The sequence below is a fragment of the Tarenaya hassleriana genome, unplaced genomic scaffold (assembly GCF_000463585.1).
Source record: "Tarenaya hassleriana unplaced genomic scaffold, ASM46358v1 Cleome12, whole genome shotgun sequence".
NCBI lineage: Eukaryota > Viridiplantae > Streptophyta > Magnoliopsida > Brassicales > Cleomaceae > Tarenaya > Tarenaya hassleriana.
Genome location: NW_010962392.1, coordinates 1,771,372 through 1,792,012, shown reverse-complemented (window position 1 = coordinate 1,792,012; position 20,641 = coordinate 1,771,372). Strand labels below are relative to the sequence as shown.

At 36.5% G+C, this 20,641-nt stretch overlaps 4 protein-coding genes, 1 long non-coding RNA gene and 1 pseudogene across 9 annotated transcripts in view; 4 read left to right on the top strand and 2 right to left on the bottom strand.

The window, feature by feature from the left end:
- The first annotated feature begins 1,507 nt into the window (after positions 1-1,507).
- Positions 1,508-5,329, top strand: LOC104806507 (cytokinin riboside 5'-monophosphate phosphoribohydrolase LOG3). 2 transcript variants are annotated; one of them, XM_010531446.1, is made up of 7 exons: positions 1,508-1,780; positions 2,448-2,545; positions 2,715-2,745; positions 3,277-3,376; positions 4,384-4,454; positions 4,556-4,699; positions 5,003-5,329. In XM_010531446.1, the coding sequence occupies exons 1-7, from the start codon at positions 1,658-1,660 to the stop codon at positions 5,081-5,083; spliced, it is 648 nt and encodes a 215-aa protein (XP_010529748.1). In that variant the 5' UTR covers positions 1,508-1,657; the 3' UTR covers positions 5,084-5,329. The 2 variants fall into 2 exon arrangements, with proteins under 2 accessions (XP_010529748.1, XP_010529749.1); XM_010531447.1 differs by lacking the exon at positions 1,508-1,780 and adding an exon at positions 1,892-1,957.
- A 401-nt stretch (positions 5,330-5,730) lies between these two features.
- LOC104806505 lies at positions 5,731-7,789 on the top strand. 2 transcript variants are annotated; one of them, XR_770623.2, is made up of 3 exons: positions 5,738-6,150; positions 6,837-7,502; positions 7,595-7,789. It is a non-coding gene; the product is annotated as an uncharacterized LOC104806505 (long non-coding RNA). The 2 variants fall into 2 exon arrangements; XR_770622.2 differs by having other exon boundaries at positions 5,731-6,150; positions 6,837-7,789.
- A 630-nt stretch (positions 7,790-8,419) lies between these two features.
- LOC104806506 (aquaporin PIP2-2-like) lies at positions 8,420-9,935 on the bottom strand. Its single transcript, XM_010531445.2, has 4 exons — positions 9,539-9,935; positions 9,144-9,439; positions 8,836-8,976; positions 8,420-8,727 (listed from the first exon to the last, which is right to left on the bottom strand). The coding sequence occupies exons 1-4, from the start codon at positions 9,846-9,848 to the stop codon at positions 8,608-8,610; spliced, it is 867 nt and encodes a 288-aa protein (XP_010529747.1). The 5' UTR covers positions 9,849-9,935; the 3' UTR covers positions 8,420-8,607.
- Positions 9,936-13,271: 3,336 nt separating this feature from the next.
- On the top strand, positions 13,272-14,798 carry LOC104806504 (annotated as a pseudogene).
- Positions 14,799-15,996: 1,198 nt separating this feature from the next.
- LOC104807008 (probable E3 ubiquitin-protein ligase LUL2) lies at positions 15,997-18,803 on the top strand. Its single transcript, XM_019201647.1, has 4 exons — positions 15,997-16,051; positions 16,932-17,406; positions 17,776-18,280; positions 18,528-18,803. Exons 1-4 carry the CDS (start codon positions 15,997-15,999, stop codon positions 18,642-18,644), a joined length of 1,152 nt encoding a protein of 383 aa, XP_019057192.1. The 3' UTR covers positions 18,645-18,803.
- Positions 18,804-18,916: 113 nt separating this feature from the next.
- Positions 18,917-20,641, bottom strand: part of LOC104806503 — a 2,494-nt gene continuing 769 nt past the window's right edge. Inside the window, exon 2 of one of the 3 annotated variants that reach the window (XM_010531442.2) lies at positions 18,917-20,635. In XM_010531442.2, coding sequence (XP_010529744.1) covers positions 19,099-20,481 — 1,383 coding nt within the window. In that variant the 5' untranslated portion in view covers positions 20,482-20,635 and the 3' untranslated portion in view covers positions 18,917-19,098. The other 2 variants (XM_010531443.2, XM_010531444.2) reach the window with 2 other exon arrangements.

The window sequence follows — 20,641 nt, the reverse complement described above, 5'->3', positions numbered from 1 at the left end:
TGTTCTTTTTTTATTTTTATATATATATATATATATATATATATATATATATATATAATTGTGTTCTTTCATATACCCATAACTTTGATCAGATTTATTATTTTTATATTTTGTATGTTTGTGTTAGGCTATTCTAGTTTTTTTTTCCTTTTCTTGGCATTATAATAATAAAAGGGTTGCAATTGGGATGTATATTTTTATCTGGTAATATAAAACAAAAATAAAACGAATCGAATAAAATATATACGCGTATTCAAAATAGATATAAAACAAAATAAATATATTTTTTATAGCAAAAGGTTAATCCAAAAATAGTTAAATCAAAATCCAAACAAATCGAAAAGATTAACTACAGTTACAATAATATCAAGGTACAAGATTGTGCCCTTTATTTTAGGGTCATAAATTAAATTGTCCCTTTTTCATTTTTTTAAATAATTTTGATTTAGTTTTATTTTATCTGAAAATGAAATTCTTGTCTTATTCTAGAAAAAGGGAGGGTAAAAGCGATACAGCTTTTTAAATGATCTCTAAATCACACCATTTTATTTAATCTAATATTCTTTTCTTTGTGTGTTTTTTTTATAAGAGGTATTCTATTTGTAATTTTTGTTTTTTTTATCTTTATGATTTATATTAAAGATAAAATATTCCTTTATACAAAAAAGGAACACATTAATCAACGAATCTACTTAAAATGCATATATATTATATACGTATATTCTAGTTAACCTTAGGAAGAGTAAATCTTTTATGTTTTTTTTTTCTAAATTAAAAGTTAATCTTAACAAATTAATAAAATTTTCAGTTATATATCAATCCAGGTAAATATTTCTGATGCCATTTCATATTTATATTCCTGAAAATTTGGATAAAATTTTCTTTTGTGTATTAAAAACGAAGAACCATATCATTAAATACAGAAGCAAACTAAAAAAACAAATAAATCATTAAAATGTCATAATATGCATTGATAAAATTATTCAATGACCAATCTAAATGCATTTGTGTTGGAATTCCGAATGAATAGTATTAGTTAGCAAAAATTACTTTATAAAAAAAATTGAACATAAAGACAAATTGAGTATTTATTTCCAAAATCATCGAAGTTAAAAGAGCTTTATCGAAAGTTTTCAGCATATATTTTTATGTTGGGTGAACACAATTCTCCCCCCAATTTGTATAAGCTTTATTTTTATATAAGAAAGTGGAAATAAAACTAATTTTTTTTAAAGAAAAATAGAGAAATTAAATTAAATTATAAACGCAAAGAGGAGAAACACAAAGAAGTGGTCCACGCGTGCCAACATGAGCTGTATGTGTGGGTGGTGGCGACGCGCGTGCTACAATCTCTCACGTGCGAAAGAACATTACAAATTTAAAATAAAATAAAATAATTTAATGAAAACATATAATTTTAAAATAAAAGATAATTCAAGGAGCATGACGAGAAGGCGCACTATATAACAACAATGCCCCAACCGGGGAGTGTTAGTGGTCAAGACACCAAAAAAAAAAAAAGAACCGAAAAAAAAATTGAGTTTTGGGTTCTTTGACACTTGTACTTGCCTTTCTGTGATCATAGGAAGCACCAAAATAACATCCTTGCTCAAAGAAACCATTTTTTTTGCGTAAAATTTTCTTGAAATCAGAATCAATGGAGGTAGAGGCTGAAACCATGCAAAAATCCAAGTTCAGGAGAATTTGTGTTTTCTGTGGGAGTAGCCAAGGCAAGAAGAGGAGCTACCAAGATGCTGCTGTTGATCTCGGCAAAGAACTGGTATATACACATACACACATAAACGAGTATATATACTTGTTGTTTATTATGTGTATGTATAGCTCCATTTTTGTCGGCAGCTTTTGCTATATTGTTGTTTCTTGGTGATTAGGGGAGGCAAGTGTTGGTGTTCATGAACTTGGGTTGTGAAGAAAATGCCATTTTTGATTCATGACGGTGGGAAAAACCCTGTGATTTTAGGTGTTTTTTTATTTATTTATGTGTTTGTAAACTGTGTTCACAAGATGTTTGCGAATATGTTTCTGGGTAGTTTTTCGGCCCATTCCTTTAGAAAAACAAAAAAAAAACAGGGGATTTCCTCTGTTTTCTAATGTTTACTGTTAAGAATCTTATTCTCCGGCAAGAGATTTGAGCTTGGAAAAATCTCTCTTACATGACAACCTTAAATTTTTTTAGATATTTCTGTCAAATGGGTGTGAATTTGTGCTATTCTATGACTCAAAGATTCGATTTTTATTTTTTCCGGTCAGGTGGGCATATCATATTTCACCCATATGATTGAGAGCCCACATGCCCGCATGAGAATGTTTTGTTTGTCTCCATCCACGTTGATAGATTGGTACCCAAAATAAAGTTTTTGGTTTGATTACTCTCCTTGTATTTGTCATGAAGTTTTAGTCGTTCTTTTTGGATTTTACTTTTGCAGGTTTCAAGGAACATTGATCTTGTGTATGGAGGTGGAAGCATAGGATTAATGGGTTTGGTTTCACAGGCTGTTCATGATGGTGGTCGCCATGTTATTGGGTAAAAAACTCATCTTTTCTTCCATCTTCTCTTGGAAATTCAGATCTTGAGAGATTTCATAAACTTTTTTTAGAGAAAATGTTATTGAGTTTACTAATAAAACAGCATTTGGGCTATGTTCTTATTACATCTGATAAGCCTCTTTTGTCGTCTTCTTGTTAATCTACAGGGTTATTCCCAAGACACTCATGCCTAGGGAGGTATGTGAAAAAAAAAAGCCTTGAACTTTTTTTTTCCATTAATAAACCATAATAAACACTGTTCTTTGTTTATTAGTTTCTCTTTGTCTCTTGCTTTTTTCTCCGAATCCCTAGTCAAGCCCCATCCTTTTGGCTGGAAAATTAAAAACCCTTTTTTGTCTCTGTCTTTGCTTTCATCTTACTCATCTTCTTCTTTAATCTCCTTTCTTAAAAAAATCATGATGATCAAGTAGTTTTCTCATTAGGTCTCCCTTTTCGCCTTATCTTCATTCTTTTATGCTATTGGGGTTGTGGATGGATACAAAAACCAAACAACAAAAAAATGGTTAAAGAATTGGATAAAAGATGAGGAGCTTACTTGTTAGGGTTCTGAGGGGAAAGTCCATACGGAATTCAAAACCAGCCAATTACTTGCATTGCCATCATTGCTTTGGCTGTAGAACAGTCCAAACCTGCTTCCTTTTTTTAAAAGTTCCAATATTTTATTTATTGTTGATTTAAAATTTTAAATGGGTTGATGTGCTTTTGCAGTTGACTGGTGAAACAGTAGGGGAAGTAAGAGCAGTTGCAGATATGCATCAAAGGAAGGCAGAAATGGCTAAACACTCTGATGCTTTTATTGCCTTACCTGGTTAGTATTCACTCTTTCTTCCAATTTCAGTATCTTCCAAGAAAAAGAACTCATACCCAAATCAAGAGAATTTCCCAGTCACCTTATATGTTCTGTTTCTTGTCTTTGTCCTTTCCTCTATTTTTTCTTATTCCAATCAAATTAATGACACTCTCAAGGGGTAAAATCAGGTTACATACACAGCCTTACAACTCAGAACCTCAAGAACATTAGTCTTAGCCTCTTAAATTGATTCCAAGATAGTGTTTGGTTGACGAAAGAGCACTAGAAAAGGGGTGAATCATTGACTGATCTTGGGAAAGAGAGACAAAAATGGAAAAAATAGGTTTCTTGGTCTATCTCTGGAGTGAAAGGTACTGTGAAGGAGCTTTTTTTATTAAAAAAAAATCATTTTTGTTTTGATTCTTTTTGGCTCTCTCATGAACACATTTCAAAATCATAATAGCCCCACAAAGTCCAAAAACATTTATGCTATCTCTCATTCTTGAGAGCCCTAGCCATTGACCCATCAACATCTCACACTGAAAATTAGACCACCTCTTACTCTGTTTCATAGCTTTATCTTTTACTTTTGGTACCTCTTCTGTCTCTTTTGTGGTGTTTTTTCCTTACCCGTTTTTAGTTAAAAGACAAAAACCTGAAACAGACCCCCCCCTCACAAAAAAAGTAATCTTTGCCTCCAAAAATCTGCAGCCATTATGGATAGTCATGTTCTTCACCCTTTTCAAAGTCCCTGCTTTTAATATCATCCCCAGATTCAAACATCATAGCTTGTCTGGTTTCTCCTCTCTTTAATATGGTCTTCTTTGGACACATTTCAAACCAAATTTATGTAAAAAAACAGATGGTAAATCTCTTTGTCATAATGTCGCTTTGCCCATATATGAATCTCTGCTATTGTAGAAAACAGACCAAAGTCTGTTCCTTTGGAACAAGTTTAGGGTTAAACTTGAAGAAAGAAAGAAAGATTAGAGACACAGCAATATGATTTGGAGTGAAAATTGCAGGAGGATATGGAACTCTTGAAGAACTGCTCGAGGTCATAACTTGGGCTCAGCTCGGTATACACGACAAACCGGTAAAAACCCAGAAATCAATCTTAGAAAAAGATTCAGACTTTGGTGGAGAAGTTCAAGAAATGGGCCAAATAATTCATCAGAAGTTTCGAAATTTTTGCAGGTGGGTCTGCTCAACGTCGATGGATACTACAACTCTTTGCTTTCGTTCATCGATAAGGCGGTGGAAGAAGGATTCGTCAGTACAAACGCTCGCCAGATCATCGTTTCCGCACCAACAGCTAAGGAGCTCGTCAAGAAACTAGAGGTAATGCAAACATAAAGAGTAGATTCTTGAAAAGCTGTTTTCCGAATTCTTCACGTTGAAATCTCAAGAAACACAATGAATGTATGTAATGAAATCTCTTCTCAACAACAACAAAAAAAAGATCGATTCTTGAAAAGCTGTCTTCTGAGTTCTTCACCTTGGAATCTCAAGAAATACAAGGGTATTATTGTAATATATATACGTATTTTCTCTGTATATACGTTGTATAATACATTGATAATAACACACTCTTATAAGAAACACAATGAATCTCATACGTTGTCTGCATGTGTGTGTTTGCAGGAATACTCGCCTTGCCATGAAAGAGTTGCCTCTAAGCTTTGTTGGGAGATGGAGCGGATTGGCTACGCATCTGAAGAATGATAATACATTTCAATATCTAATATATATATTTATATATATAAAGAATAATATCTATATATATATATAACGGGAAGAAGAAGAAGAAGACAGTTTGAATCTCGAAGCTTTTGATTAGGAGGGGAGGGTAAAAATTTCCACTGCTATGGGGAAATTCTTTTGTGTAAATTACCACTGTTTTCAACTCCCGAATATTTTTTTTTTGCTTATTAGGGTAACTTAAAATTAACTCTTTGGGTTCATTGCTTATCTCATATTAATTACTTAACTTATATGAAAAAAATTGAGTAACTTGTATGAACATTTAATATTCCAATTTATAGAAAAAATTTATATTTGGTCGTCTTTTAGCAAATGCTATCCGTTGTTAGTTCAGTGGTGTTAACATATAATTAAATATTTAGTAATTAGTATTATATATTATTGATTAGAGTCTTGATTCTTTATACTTTTGATTAAGAAAAAAAGACAATCAAATTTGACGTGCATGCAAAAAAGAAAGAAAGAAAGAAGAAAAAGGAGTCATTAAGTAATATACATGGATCCAAATTTGTATAATTTAGGCTTCTAATTTCTATTGATTTATCAAATTAATTTACTTGCAAATACTTGATTGATTAATCCGAATTTTGGACCGTTTGGCAAGGTTTGAATGTGGTTTGGGCTTTGAAAATAGCTAGATTTCAACGGCGATTAAATTCAGTTTAATAATTCAAAATTCACATACACACACATAGATGTATATAGGTGTTCCATATCATATCCGTGCGAAAACAAGAAAAGAAAAAGCCTCTCTTTCCGAGAGAGACACTGCCAGTGTCCCCGAAATTCGTCGGAGCTTCTGTAGCCGCACGATGAGCATCAGCCGACCGGCGGTGCACCCGATGGAGACAGTTCCGCCGCTACAGACCTCCGGAGCGGGAGACTGACTTCCGATGACGATGAAGGAGCCTCAAGGCATGCCCGGAACCATCGGCGGCCTCTTCCTCGGCCTCTCTGTTCGTTTCCGCCGTCATCTTCGTCGCCTTTATGGCCACCACCTTCGACTTCCGATCTGCCACCGCTTTCTGGTAATGGATTCATCCGTTCCCTTTATGCCTCTCTGTGGCCTATGGGATTTGAAAGATACTGAAATTTGGAACTGGGTTTTAGTAATTAGGGTCTCGAACGGGTGTTTAAGACGCTGCAAAATTAGGGGTTTTTTGAATCTCTTGTCATTGAATCATTCTGAATAGATCTGGAATATGTGGTCCATAGTTTGCGTTGCATGTGTTGGGTTCCATGGAAGTGAGGACTAGCTTTGATCTGAATCAGATGGTGGGTTGAGCTCAAGAATCTTGATTCGTTCTCTTATCTCTAAGAGTTGATTGAAAAATGAAAATGAGGTTTCTTTCTTGCTTCAGAAACTTGAATTTGCTCGGGAAACGGTGTGTTCTTGCGTAAATGTGATTTGATTTGATGGTATGAATCTGATCAGACACGCAATGTGTGTCCTTTTCTTGAACAGTTGCTTGATTCTGGCCTTTGGCTTGCAAAGCCTGTGGAGTTTTGTCTCTTCTGCTTATTGCCGCTTATGTCCTTTTGGAACCACATTGCTAGATTTTGCTTTCACTGCTGTTTTCCGGCATGAATAATTGAATGTAATAATTTGGATTTATCTGCAAGATTTGTCAGTGTTGGGGATTGCTTAAAATCGATGAGTCTATTTCCTTATGGATTTTTGCATTATCAGCCCATCTAAAACCGAATTTTGCAGATCACGTCCACCATCCACTATCTGCTTCTGAAACTGCTGGCATATCGTGAACCACTGCACGAGGTTTGAGGCTGCCATATCAATGGCCTTCATCATCCGGTTCGCCTTGTCTCACTTCCTTCATTCTGAACTTCTGGACTTAAGCCACCCATTGACACAGGAACTATAGTATAGAAAATAAGGGTGAAGAAAATAAGTCCATAGAACAAGAATGCCTTGGGAGTGTGCCTGCATCATGGTACTAGAGTGTTATCAGTATCAAATTCGGAGAGATTGGAGGCTAAACGAGTGATTTCTACGGGAGGAGAAACTTCGAGTTCCAAGGAACAAAATCATACTGGTGCTTGGACTAAGATAATTCCTAATAGGAATAGTTACTTTGCCAGCCTTCAAGGATTAAAATTTTATAGCCTAAGTAGCCGAATGAGAGTATTCATAAGGATAGTTTAAGCTTCTGGTTTTACCAAAGATCCATCCTTCTTGAAGACATATTTATGATGGGATGTTGTCGAAATCTTGTGACGGAGAAAGGAGAAAGCGGAAAAAACGTGAAGGGGGGGTAATGGTCCGTTTTCGGGTATGAAGCCTTCTGGATGGAAACGTGATTAGTAAGTACGTCGGCGAGATAGAGCAATTGGAGCTAATGACTACATACCAAACTAAGAGGTACATTTGCTCACATTTTTCACCTTAGCTTTTTGTTGTTTCTTTTGTCTTTTGACCTTAGAAACAGTCTTGGAACTGAAACTTCTCCATAGTTTTCAGGAACTGTAATCTTTGTTGGAAGCTATAAGAGAAGAATTGTGGTAGATGTAATGAAGTGTTCATGGTGTGGAGTCGTTCTACTATCATTAAGTGTAAACATTCGATGTGATTTAAAGGGTAATAACTTCATTCATTAGTTATGTTTTTACAAGTTTTCTAATCAAACAAGTAAATAAAAATGCAACTCATGTTTGATGCGTTGATGATGAACCTAAAACTCAGACATAAAAGCGGTTTGTGTTGTATATAGACCCAACAAATGTATTTATGACCGTTGGATTGACTTGTATAATCAAAATAAATATTGGTTTTCTATATTGACCTATTAAGTAAAAAAAATCAATTGTTAATTTATAAACTATTCAAAAATCACCATATAAATACATTAATATGTAAATACATGCATTATCAAACAACTCACAAATGTACATGACCGATGGATTGATTTGGATAATCAAAATAAATACTGATTTTTTAATATATAAATATATAAAATATTGAATAAAGATTGAGTAACTTAATTGATAAGAAAAAATATAAAACTCTTTCTCAACCCAAATTCGAATCTTCATTTGTGGAGGTGCATCCACTAAAACTTTTTCAATTTTTTAGAAAATATAATTTAACCAAATACTTGGTGAATTTCCAGACGGTAAAAAAATTGGTTGATGTTAATGATGTGATGATCAATATAACGAATAGATAGTTTTTACATGAAAAGTATGATAAACTGTAATATATGGTCCTCGAGACATTTTAGAAAAGAGGAAAGAAATTTGATTTTGATCTTCGTAGGTTTCATTTTTTATTTGTGTGGAAAAGTACAACATTGACACACTAGAAAATTCCATAAAAGCATTACACGCAGAAAGAAATATAAGGGCATATGTTTTTTTTTTTAAATCAAAGAGCCCGATGGATTTGGTGACAATAATATACACGATAATTAATAAATCACAAATTACGTTATTTTTGTGATTTATTAAATTAATTGAGAGGAGAGATCTCAGATGTTGGAAGCGCTCCTGAAAGATCCGAGGGATTTGGAACCCGAAGCCCTCAGGACGAATTGGTGGTAGAAAGCAGCGATCGCAGCCCCGATGAAGGGCCCCACCCAGAATATCCACTGCCCATTTTTATCATCCATTCATTATTAAAAAAAAAATTAAAATTAAGAACATAAATCAAAAACAGAAAAATAATTAAAGGTATAAAGAGAGAGAGAGAGACATACGTGGTCGTCCCAAGGCTTGTCCTTGTTGTAGATGACGGCGGCCCCGAGACTCCTCGCCGGATTAATGCCGGTTCCGGTGATCGGAATCGTCGCCAAGTGTACCATAAACACCGCAAACCCTATCGGAAGCGGCGCCAACACCTTTTTTTTTATATATAAAACAAACAAAAAATCATCATCAAAAATACGATATTTACCGATACAAATACACATTCTATATTATATTATCCTATTCAGTTATTCGATTATTAACCGAATTGATCATCTCCAATACAAAATAAGAGAGATATATATATGCGGTAACGTACCGGGACGTGGGAGTCACGGGCGTTGCGCTTGGGGTCGGTGGCGGAGAAGACGGTGTAGACGAGGACGAAGGTGCCGATGATCTCTGCGGCGAGGCCGGTGCCTTTGCTGTAACCGTCGGCCAGTGAGTTGGCTCCTCCGCCGTAACGGTCGTAGTATGAACTCTGGAAAGCCTTCACGAGCCCCACTCCGCATATCGCTCCCAAGCATTGGGCCACCATGTACAGTAAGGCCCTCACTAATGTCACCTTCCGGCCCAATAACAGCCCAAATGTTACCGCCGGGTTTATGTGCCCACCTTCATTTCATTTCATTTCATAACAACCGGGTCCGGTTTAATCACAACGTTACTCAACGATAACCGGCTCCGGTTGTGAAATTATTAATTTTTTTTTACCTGAGATACCGGCGGTGCAGTAGACGAGGATGAATATCATGCCGCCGAAGGCCCACGCGATGCCGAGTATTCCGACGCCGCCGCAGTCATCGCCGCCGGCTTTGGTATCGGTTTGGGATTTGTAACCGATCACGGTTAAGACGGTTATGTACAGGAAGAGGAGAGTGGCTATGAACTCTGCTATCACCGCTCTGTAGAACGACCACCTCGTCAGCTCCTCCGCGTCCACCAGCGCCGCCGGCGGTGGATCCGTGTAATCCCTCGCCGGAAAACCTTCTCCGGCCACTCCTCCTTCCACGTCCTTCGCCATCGTTAATCAAATTCTTTTTTTTGCTGTGAAAAAAAAAAGAAATATGTGTTTTTTTTTTTCTTATGAATGGTTGTTTGATGGTGAGAAGCTGGGGAAGAGTGGGTATTTATATAGAGCGAGCTCTCATGGATTCAGTGCTTTCGGTTTATGCTCATACGCATATGTGTATTGTGTAGGTATACGTATATAATTATAAATGGTTTTTCTATTTTTTTTAAAATGTTATTTTAAGGTTCTTTTTTCATGGGATGACAAAATTGATAACAAATCATTAATACAGCGTATTTGTATATATTTTATAATGATCATGGTTTCAACGGGGAAATACAAGAGTTTTGGCATATCTAGCTGTCCTAAAAGACAAAGTCCAATACTCCTACATTGATAGTCCAATAATTGTGCTTTTTTACATTAATGCATATGATTATATCATCCTCATCATCAATAGTACAACATATAGCAACTCAAATTGAGTCTATGATTTTTAATTTAAATCCTATAATATTTTTTTGTTGAATCCATCTTAGATAGTTTAACCGGTGAAAATGGACGTAAAAAATATTTCTCGTCCGAGTTGGAACATCAAATAACATCAAATATGGAAAAGGAGTGTATATTCCAAATCACATAACTAGCTTCAGATTTCGAAATTAATTTGAATCTTGACGTAGGATATTCGTTCACAACAAAAAAACTATACGAATTTGCGAATACTCACACAATATATATATATATATATTCTAATTCTCTTTTTGTATGATGACGTTTAGATAACATTTTTTAAAGTAAAGCAATGGAAGAACCATAAGAATTCCCCAACCTTAGTTTTGTATAGTTTATTTTTAAAAAAAAAAATATGTCATTTTGGGAGATAATGGATGGTTAGTTAAGCTTAGCCTCGCCGCCCCATTTCCATAATGTAAGTTTTATGTCGTTTTCTCTTGGACCGACTCTGTATACACTATGGTTTGTTTCTATGCTCTTGTCTCATGTCATTATTCTCCAGCAAATTTTTTTTTTGTGGGTATGGTCCCTCGAATATTGGTTGACAAAGAAATCATGAATTAAAAAAAACACACACACACATGAATTCTAGTTGTAGCATAAACATATAATGTTTTCAATGAAATAGCGTAGTTATAACATGGTTTTATGAATTATTTACTAGTTTGCTCATACCCAAAATCAAAAAACAAAAATATAATAAAATATCACATTTTAATTTTTATGTTTATAATCTTAAGAAAAATTCATTCTATAGAATCCGTATCGAAGAAATATCGAAGCGTTAAACTTTTTAATTAATTTTTTTTTATAAAAACGTTACTCGTTAATTACAATATCCGAGCAAAGCAGTAACTCGATTACTAAAATCAGGTCGGTCGAATAGAAATAATTAGGATGGAAGAAAACGACGTCGTTTCAAAGCTGTTTCCAGTCAAATCAGTGGGTTGTTGTTGGGGTGACGTGGAGGGGCCGCGCGTGACCGTCCATCGCTCCCCCGACCAACGTATCACCACCGTCCATGCAGATAAAGTCCAACTCATCACAGCCTTAACCACTCACATATTGCCACGTCTTCATGGACCCCACCCACTGCCCTCCAATCATTTTCGTTCATCTTCATGCATTAGCCAATTTCGTTTCCACTTTTTCTGCTATGCATTATGAAGTAATTAAAAAAAAAAACAATATGATGACAAAAATAAAGAAATAAAAAAAAAAATCAGACAGACAAGAAGATATACATTTATATATATATACACACACAGAGTTCCTGGCTGGTGTTTTGCCACGTGTCACAAGCTTATCCTATTTTAGCAACATCGGTCGGCTATTATTGGAATAGTAGTTCCAGGTCAGTCGCTCTCATCTTTTTAAAATATTGTTTAATTGTTACTCCCTGTAGTATAATAAATTTTGAGCTTGGTAGGAAGAAACGAATATATATATTTTATTCATATTTATGCATCGGTACCTCTAATAATTAAACAAAAAATATTTATAATGCCTCAACGATATTATATGTCTCCCCCACGATAATTTGTGTTTTTGGATTCACCATTGCTTGAAATAGTAATTTTGAAAATCGACTTCATAATGGATGCTAATTCCTGATACTAGGTTGGTCAAATGGTTCGTTATTTTAAAAATAAACCGAATAAAAAAGATTTATATTCGAAATTATTCATTTAATTTTTTAAGTTTTAACCAAAATTATGATGATTTTTCATATTTTTCGCCACGTTTTATGATGTGAATATCCAAGTCATCGTCGTCAACATTTGCGGCATGTGCACATTCTCGTAGTCATAATGAAATAAATGTATGGTACCCATATTATATAAGTAAGTAACTGTTGTTGAGCAATGAATAGCTTGACTAGTTCATTGAATATAAGAATATGTTCTTAAAGCGCACGTGTATAATTAATTTTTATTTTTTTGTAAATGTTATAAGAAAAATTAGATCATATTAATTTCAGAATGTAACTATAAGATCAAGTTTTTTTTTTACTATACTGTAGTTGTCCATGTTTATATATTTACTGTATGTTTGGACCCACATACAATTTCACATTAGTAATGCATATTTTTTGGTAGAGATGAATTTGAACTATATTAAAATTAGAAAAGAAGTATTAATCGATGGAACTTTTTTATAAAATCCAAAAATGAAAAAAAAAATTGTGTAATGCAAATACAACACACGTCACATGCATATAACCAATCGTAACCGGATGAATATAGACCAATTAAAACCGGACAAAATACACATAATGTTCCCTAATAATCATAATCATGATTAACTAATGGATAAATCCGCTCATCTTTGCCGACTATTGCGCAGGACCGGGGGGTTTACTGTCGGCATACCGACCGTTCGGTCTTGGGAGGGGCTGGGGCGGTTCGGGATCCGGCCCGAAGGGCCGTATGGCGGGTTCCCACCGATATCAAAAAAAAAAAAAATCCGCTCATCTATGTAACATTACCTTGGGCAGTAATAAAGGATAACTCCAACAAGTTTAAATTTTTATTTACCCACATGTCTGTGGTCGAGTTGTACCTGGACTAGATGCGAGGGTGTTTCTCCTCCAGGTCAGGGGTTCGAATCCAGACATGCAGGGAGGGAGGGAGAGACATAGCCAAAGGTTGTGTGTTCAAAGGCTGCTCTCGGGTCCAGAGAGATGTAGGTTGGGCCAAAGGCCCAGGTAAACTTCCTGGTTTGACAAAAAAAATAAAAAAAAATAAAGGACAACTCGATAAGTGGCAGGTATTTCCCCATAATTAAAATATTCCGAATTGTTGATTTTTTTTTCTTGAAACATAATATAATCGTAAAATGATATCAAAGCAAAAAAAAAAAAAAATACATAACTGACCCATGAGATCTCGCGCTCTGTATAAATACCCGTTCTTCCTCGGCTTCTCACCACCACACAACACAAGAACAACCACTCAGAAGCAAAAAAAAAAGTAATACATATTTCTTTTTTCACAGCAAAGAAAAAGAAGAAAAAAGAATTTGATAAACGATGGCGAAGGACGTGGAAGGAGGAGTGGCCGGAGAAGGTTTTCCGGCGAGGGATTACACGGATCCACCGCCGGCGGCTCGGGGGGCGATGCCTGCGGCGGCGTCGGAATACTCGGCATCGCGTGGGCCTTCGGCGGCATGATATTCATCCTCGTCTACTGCACCGCCGGTATCTCAGGTAAAAAAAAAAACAAATAATTTCACAACCGGAGCCGGTTATCGTTGAGTAACGTTGTGATTAAACCGGACCCGGTTGTTATGAAATGAAATGAAATGAAGGTGGGCACATAAACCCGGCGGTAACATTTGGGCTGTTATTGGGCCGGAAGGTGACATTGGTGAGGGCCTTACTGTACATGGTGGCCCAATGCTTGGGAGCGATATGCGGAGTGGGGCTCGTGAAGGCTTTCCAGAGTTCATACTACGACCGTTACGGCGGAGGAGCCAACTCACTGGCCGACGGTTACAGCAAAGGCACCGGCCTCGCCGCCGAGATCATCGGCACCTTCGTCCTCGTCTACACCGTCTTCTCCGCCACCGACCCCAAGCGCAACGCCCGTGACTCGCACGTCCCGGTACGGTACCGCATATATATCTCTCTCTTATTTTGTATTGGAGATGATCAATTCGGTTAATAATCGAATAACTGAATAGGATAATATAATATAGAATGTGTATTTGTATCGGTAAAAATCGTATTTTTGATGATGATTTTTTGTTTGTTTTATATATAAAAAAAAAAGGTGTTGGCGCCGCTTCCGATAGGGTTTGCGGTGTTTATGGTACACTTGGCGACGATTCCGATCACCGGAACCGGCATTAATCCGGCGAGGAGTCTGGGGGCCGCCCCGGCATTAATCCGGCGGGGGGTCTGGGGCCCGCCGTCATCTACAACAAGGACAAGCCTTGGGACGACCACGTATGTCTCTCTCTCTCTCTTTATAACTTTAATTATTTTTCAATTTCGACTTGATTTATTATATGGAAACAAGGACTTATTATAATTTTAAATTGAATTTTTTTTTTAATAATGAATGGATGGTAAAAATGGGCAGTGGATGTTCTGGGTGGGACCCTTCGTCGGGGCTGCGATCGCTGCTTTCTACCACCAATTGGTGCTTCGGGCTTCGGGCTCCAAGTCCCTCGGATCTTTCAGGAGCGCTTCCAACATCTGAGATCCCTCCTCTCAATTAATTTAATAAATCACAAAAATAACGTAATTCGTGATTTATTAATTATCGTGTATATTATTGTCACCAAATCCATCGGGCTCTTTGATTTAAAAAAAAACATATGCCCTTGTTCGTAATTTCCATTCCGTGTAATGCTTTTATGGAATTTTCTAGTGTATCAATGTTGTACTTTTCCACACAAATAAAAAATGAAACATATGAAGATCAAAATCAAATTTCTTTACCCATCAAGGCATAGTTTAGTGGGCTCAAAGTTTGGCGGTACGACTCCATTTGGTGGTGGGAAAAGACGTAATTTATGGATCAATAAGATCCATATATAAAGACTGGTCTCGATTTGGAGGTTTATCTAATTAACGCGTACGAAGGGTAGCATGTAGGATTTTCCGTTATAAAAAAATTTCTTTCATTTTTTCTAAAATGTCTCTGGATACAGTATATTATAATTTATCACACTTTTCATATAAAAACTATCTATTGGTTATATTGATCATCACATCAACATCAACCAATTTTTTAAAATCCGAAAATTATCGAGTATTTGGTTCAACTATATTTTCTAAAAAATTGAAAAAATCTATGTGAATACACCTTTACAGATTTAGAAAAATTGAAAATATCTACGTGAATGCACCTCCACATGAATATTCGAAATTGGGTTGAGAAAAAATTTTACTTCCTTCTTTAACAGTTAAGTCACTCAATCTTTATTTCAATCTTTACTAATGTTTTATATATATTAAAAAACCAATATTTATTTTGATTATCCAAATCAATCTATCGGTCACGTACATTTGTAAGTTGTTAGATAATGTATGTATTTACCTATTAATATATTTATATGGTGATTTTTGAATAATTTATATATTAACAACTGATCTTTTTATTTAAAACGTCAATATAGAAAAAGACAATCACCAAATAATCTATTTGTCGTAAAAACCCTACGAGTTCTTTGATAATTTTATGTATTAAATATTTATGTGATAATTTTTGAAGGATTTATGTATGTATGACTTTTCTTATTTAATAGTTTTTAATATAGAAAAGACCGAGTAACCAAATAAATATTCTATCTAAGAGATTGATTTTGAAAATTACAAAATATCAATCTACAATTTTGATTTTCATAATGCATCAATGCATGTATTGTTTGGATGATCAAAAGATTAAATGTTATTAAATATTTTTTTTTTTAAATATTTTAGGGATCAGTTTCTGATAATATCATTTATCTTCCACCTCAAGAGGTTTGATTTGAAGACTCACTTTGGAGTAAACCTAACTTTGTGATATATTATCATATATGCTAATATATGCATATAGATTCAAAATTTTCATTAATCTACAAATTTGTTTTTGAAATTGAATATAGGAAATAATTTTAAGTCATCTTTATAAAATGACAAATTATTCCGGAAATGTTGCCGCATAATATCGCCGTGACGACCCGAGATTTATCCGGCGGCGGAAAATGTATGCAAAACGGTCCTTGTCTTTGAATATATATATATATATATATATATATATATATATATGTGTGTGTATATATATGTTCATGACATTTTTGTGTGTATTTGTGTGTTTGTGTTTGGTTAAAAGGAGATTCTCGTTTAATGAAACCTAATTCTTATTATTATTATTATTATTATTATTATTATTATCAAGAAGGTCGTTACAGTTATGGCTAATTCAATTCACTTTTATTTCCTTTTTTCACTTTTATTTCCTTTTTTCACTTATATTTTTATTCGATTATAGTAATTTATAAGACGCATTCTTCTAGAACGTGAAATGTTTATTCTAAAATATTATTTAAATTGACTAATGGAAAATTAATTAATAAATTGCGATCGCATTTGTTTGTGTGTGGAACTTCATTCAACGCTCTAACCTTCTAATTTCCCACTTTCATCCTCCATCTCCCGACTCATCCTCCTCTGTTCTTCCATTGGATTAAACAGAATTAAGATCGAATCTTTGTTCTCTCTTCCCGCCAAATGCCTCGCCACCCTCCACTCGTACTCGTTGGTGAGCTGTCACAAATCATTTATAAATATAATATAATTTATTATATATATATATATGTACCAATGTATGTATATATTAGAGTAGATTTTAATTAAGGCAAACGAACGACATTTTGTTGTTTTCAATTTAATATTTAATTTGTTAAAACTGATAATAAGAACGATTAACTTACTAAATTACTTACTTTATAACTTCTTGTAATGTAATAATTTTAATTTAATTGTGATATCATGTTTAATCGTAGCCAGAATTATAAGATTTAATTAACAGTTTTTTTTATCACAGATAAATATAAATGCAAAGCAATTATTGTGACAATTAGCAGACAGCATTCATCGTACAACCACGTTTTGGGCCCCACCCCGGCATCATGGAAGCCGGCGAGACCATCCTCCATCGCCGCCGGTGATTCACCCTCAGCCGGAGATCTTTGGCAGCCAGTACGTATTCGCCGCCGCGACGCCTTACCCGACCCGGTACCCTAACCCTAGTGCTCCGCCGCCTCTGCCACCGCTTGCTCCGCCGCAGTATTATCAGTACTCAGGGTATTATCCGCCGCCACCTCCGTCGATTCCGACGCCGTATCATCAGAATCCTCATCAATACCATCACGGCGGTTGGGTTTCTCATGGTCCGATGATGCCGCCGGCGACGCCATTGCCGTACGTCGAGCACCAGAAGGCCGTGACGATACGGAACGACGTCAATATTAAGAAGGATACGCTGAGATTGGAACACGATGAAGAAAACCCAGGAAGGTTTTTGGTCTCCTTCACGTTTGATGCTACTGTTGACGGCAGGTACTTGAAAATGGGATCGATTTCTTTCACAAATTTGATATGATTATACCCTTTTCTAAGATTTCTTGCATAAATTTGACTGATGGTAATACATTTTGTTGACTCTTGTGGAGGACTATGATATGGAATAAGATCGCTGTTTTTTTAGATGACTGTAAACTGCAAACTTCCATGGAAAAGAAAGGTCTTAGTCTTAGGTTAACTTCAATGGCGATTCTTAGTTCCAGGAAAGAGATGAAATCATGAAATCCGTTGTAGTAAATCAAAAGGGTGGGGCATTATTTTCAAATGCATGACCAATGGTTAGATTTCTATGCTGTTCAGGATTGGTCATGTGCTTTGATTATCTTCTTCTTCTTCTTTAAGCAGTATCACCATAATGTTCTTTGCCAAAGAAGGTGAAGACTGTCGCTTGACAGCAACAAAGGAAGATCTGTTTCCACCTGTGACAGTAAGTTTTCAGAAAGGTCTCGGGCAAAAGTTCAAGCAGCCTTCTGGAACAGGGATTGACTTCTCGGCTGAGTTGCTCGAGGAAGCTGCTGAGGCAGATATGTATCCTTTGGCTGTGAAGGCAGAGGCTTCATCATCATCATCATCATCTGTTGAATATAATGACTCAGAGGATAACCCTCTGTCTCCAACATCTAACTGTCAGATTACACATGCGGTTTTTGAAAAAGAGAAAGGTGAATACAAGACAAGAGTCGTAAAGCAGATCCTATGGTTGAATGGGAAGAGGTACGTGCTGCAGGAGATTTACGGGATCGGTAACACAGTTGATGATAATGTAGAAGATGGGAACGACACCGGAAAAGAGTGTGTTATTTGCTTATCAGAGCCACGAGACACGACTGTCCTTCCTTGTAGGCACATGGTAAAGCTTATTACTCTACACTGTCTTCTCATTATCATGTAAGAATATTACAGTCATGTCTCGATAGAGAATCTGATTTGAGCAGAGCAGCATCTAAAAGCTGTATAATCTTGAGACCAGTGTTTGATTCTATACTTTGATTTGGTTCTTGAGCTGTGCTGTTCTGATAGAACTTTGAGAAAAAATATGCCATATTCTTGCTTGAATGTTAATCATTCTGGTTTGGTTTCTCGGGTATATGTTGCAGTGTATGTGCAGTGGTTGTGCAAAGCTTTTGAGGTTTCAGACAAATCGATGCCCCATTTGTAGACAACCGGTCGAGAGGCTTTTGGAGATAAAGGTTAACAAGGATGGAGGGCAATGAGTGAAGTGAAAGTGAAACCCTTCTGCAAAGTTCCTTCCCTTTGTTTTATTGTGTGTTTTCAATGTGAAGAAGAACCCCTCCCTGCTTGTCTAGCAATTACACAACAAAGGGTATGCTTGTGTGTATATATATATATATATATATATATGTCATTGCACCTTTGTGTTTGATAAGTTTCTGTTTTTTTTTTTTGCCAAGTGTTGTTTTGCATTTGCAATGTATAGTTTTTTTAAAAAAAAATGTAGAACACAGGAATTATCTTGAACCATCAGAAAACAAAAAAACACAAACTTAGCAAACTTCATTGAAACCAGACAAAAAGTTCACATGGCGGCTGTTTATTTCGGTAAAGCGCCCAACCGCCGAAGCAAATACAGCAACAACAGAGCAGACAACAGATGCATTAGGGCAAGACAAACCATAACCGATAATAATTCATGATATATAGCAGATATCATTCTTCCCACCATTGATGGACAAAGATGCCACTGCTCCTGAGGCTCTTAAGGATACCGGTGCAGTCATTGTAGCCGGTGGTGCAGCGGAGAAACAGCTCATCGACTGAGCAGATAGTTCCAGTCTCGATGAGATCTGCCAGAAACTTCAGTTCCACATCACTGCTGTTCATCTTTAGAACCACAAAGTCAGCAAAACTCACTGTCTCCTTGAACCATGCTAGAAAATCAAAGCTTTCATCCTCCACAAAGGGTTCGAGATCTTCAGGATCGGTTATTGCCTTGGTTGCAGCGAGACCCGGATGGTAAATGAAGGTGACACCTGGGCTTTTGACATAAGATGTCAGGACAGATGTGTTGTGGTGAACAAAATAAGCATTGAATGCTCTCTTGTCGATCGGGTAAGAGGGGAAGAACCAGCTTCTTGTTTTCATTTTCAGATGCCCGGCTGCCCCAATATCGATATAGACCAACCTCTTCCTAGATGAGACAACGTCGATGAACTCGGGCAAGTAATGGATCCTTCTTTCAAAGTCTGCCCGTTCTTCCTCGAGGAGAGGCTCCAAGAAATCAATGTAAGGTTTGTTGTTGACAACAGATGGGCAATCGGCCGGGAATTGAGGACTCTGATCGAACCGAAAACCATCTTCTGCATTTCTCTTGAATGCAACTAAAACGGGTTCACCCACCGAGGCAACGTGTACGACACTCGAATTCTTCAGTAATGAAGAAACTGGTGAAACGGATCTGACCAAGCTATTCGAGTCAGATCCGCTAGTACTCACGAGCATAGCTCCTATCCCACCAGGCTTAAGAATTCGCTCGATCTCAAGAACGAGTGAAGCAGGGACAGGGACAGTCTCCAGATCCCTAGAGAACACAAAATCGAAAGATGTGTCCTCGTAATCTAGCTCAGTTACGAGCTTCCTGTTCCTAAGCGGAAAAAACGGAGGCCTGTAAACTGCATGAACATCAGAGATCCCCTCTCGTTTCATCGCCAGAACGGCTGAAACAGATCTTTGGCCAATGCAGAGAGCTTTCGCATCATAACTCAACATTTTCATAGTTGTGAGCTCTCTGACAACATTAGCAGTCAAGTTTATGTTTTCCTTGCACTGCGCGGATTCGATTGTGCTCCAAATGGGTTTCAGGAATTTTTTGGATAGCAATCCGGCGCTGGAAAGCAGGAAAGGACCCATAAAGGCGAAATTCACAGCACACTCGTCGACCCTAATGGGTCGATTCACACCTTCGTTAACTCCGCCGAAAATCTGCACCATGGAAACAACCGAGAAAGCGCAGATGATCATGAGGGCGCGTAAAAGCGCGCGCATTGGGAAAGAGCTATGCGCCATCTTCAACCTCAGTAGCTCAACTCCCATGGTGCGATATACGGTCGCAACCACCGAATCTTCACTCGATTTCCCAGAAAATTAACCAGAAGGGAAAAAGTTTTCGTCGAAGAGACTACTGGAAATCAAATCTCAAGCGGGGGGGAGAGAGAGAGAGAGAGATCTAAAGCCAAATCGGGAGAGGGAAAGA

Coding starts and splice junctions, on each gene's coding strand:
- LOC104806506 (XM_010531445.2), bottom strand. CDS start 9,848: ATGGCGAAGGACGTGGAAGGAGGAGTGGCCGGAGAAGGTTTTCCGGCG. Junction 9,440..9,538: donor CTGCACCGCCGGTATCTCAG/GTAAAAAAAAAT, acceptor AATGAAATGAAG/GTGGGCACATAAACCCGGCG. Junction 8,728..8,835: donor ACAAGCCTTGGGACGACCAC/GTATGTCTCTCT, acceptor AAAAATGGGCAG/TGGATATTCTGGGTGGGGCC.
- LOC104807008 (XM_019201647.1), top strand. CDS start 15,997: ATGTTGCCGCATAATATCGCCGTGACGACCCGAGATTTATCCGGCGGC. Junction 16,052..16,931: donor TTTATCCGGCGGCGGAAAAT/GTATGCAAAACG, acceptor GACAATTAGCAG/ACAGCATTCATCGTACAACC. Junction 17,407..17,775: donor GATGCTACTGTTGACGGCAG/GTACTTGAAAAT, acceptor TTCTTTAAGCAG/TATCACCATAATGTTCTTTG.
- LOC104806507 (XM_010531446.1), top strand. CDS start 1,658: ATGGAGGTAGAGGCTGAAACCATGCAAAAATCCAAGTTCAGGAGAATT. Junction 1,781..2,447: donor TTGATCTCGGCAAAGAACTG/GTATATACACAT, acceptor TTACTTTTGCAG/GTTTCAAGGAACATTGATCT. Junction 4,700..5,002: donor AGCTCGTCAAGAAACTAGAG/GTAATGCAAACA, acceptor GTGTGTTTGCAG/GAATACTCGCCTTGCCATGA.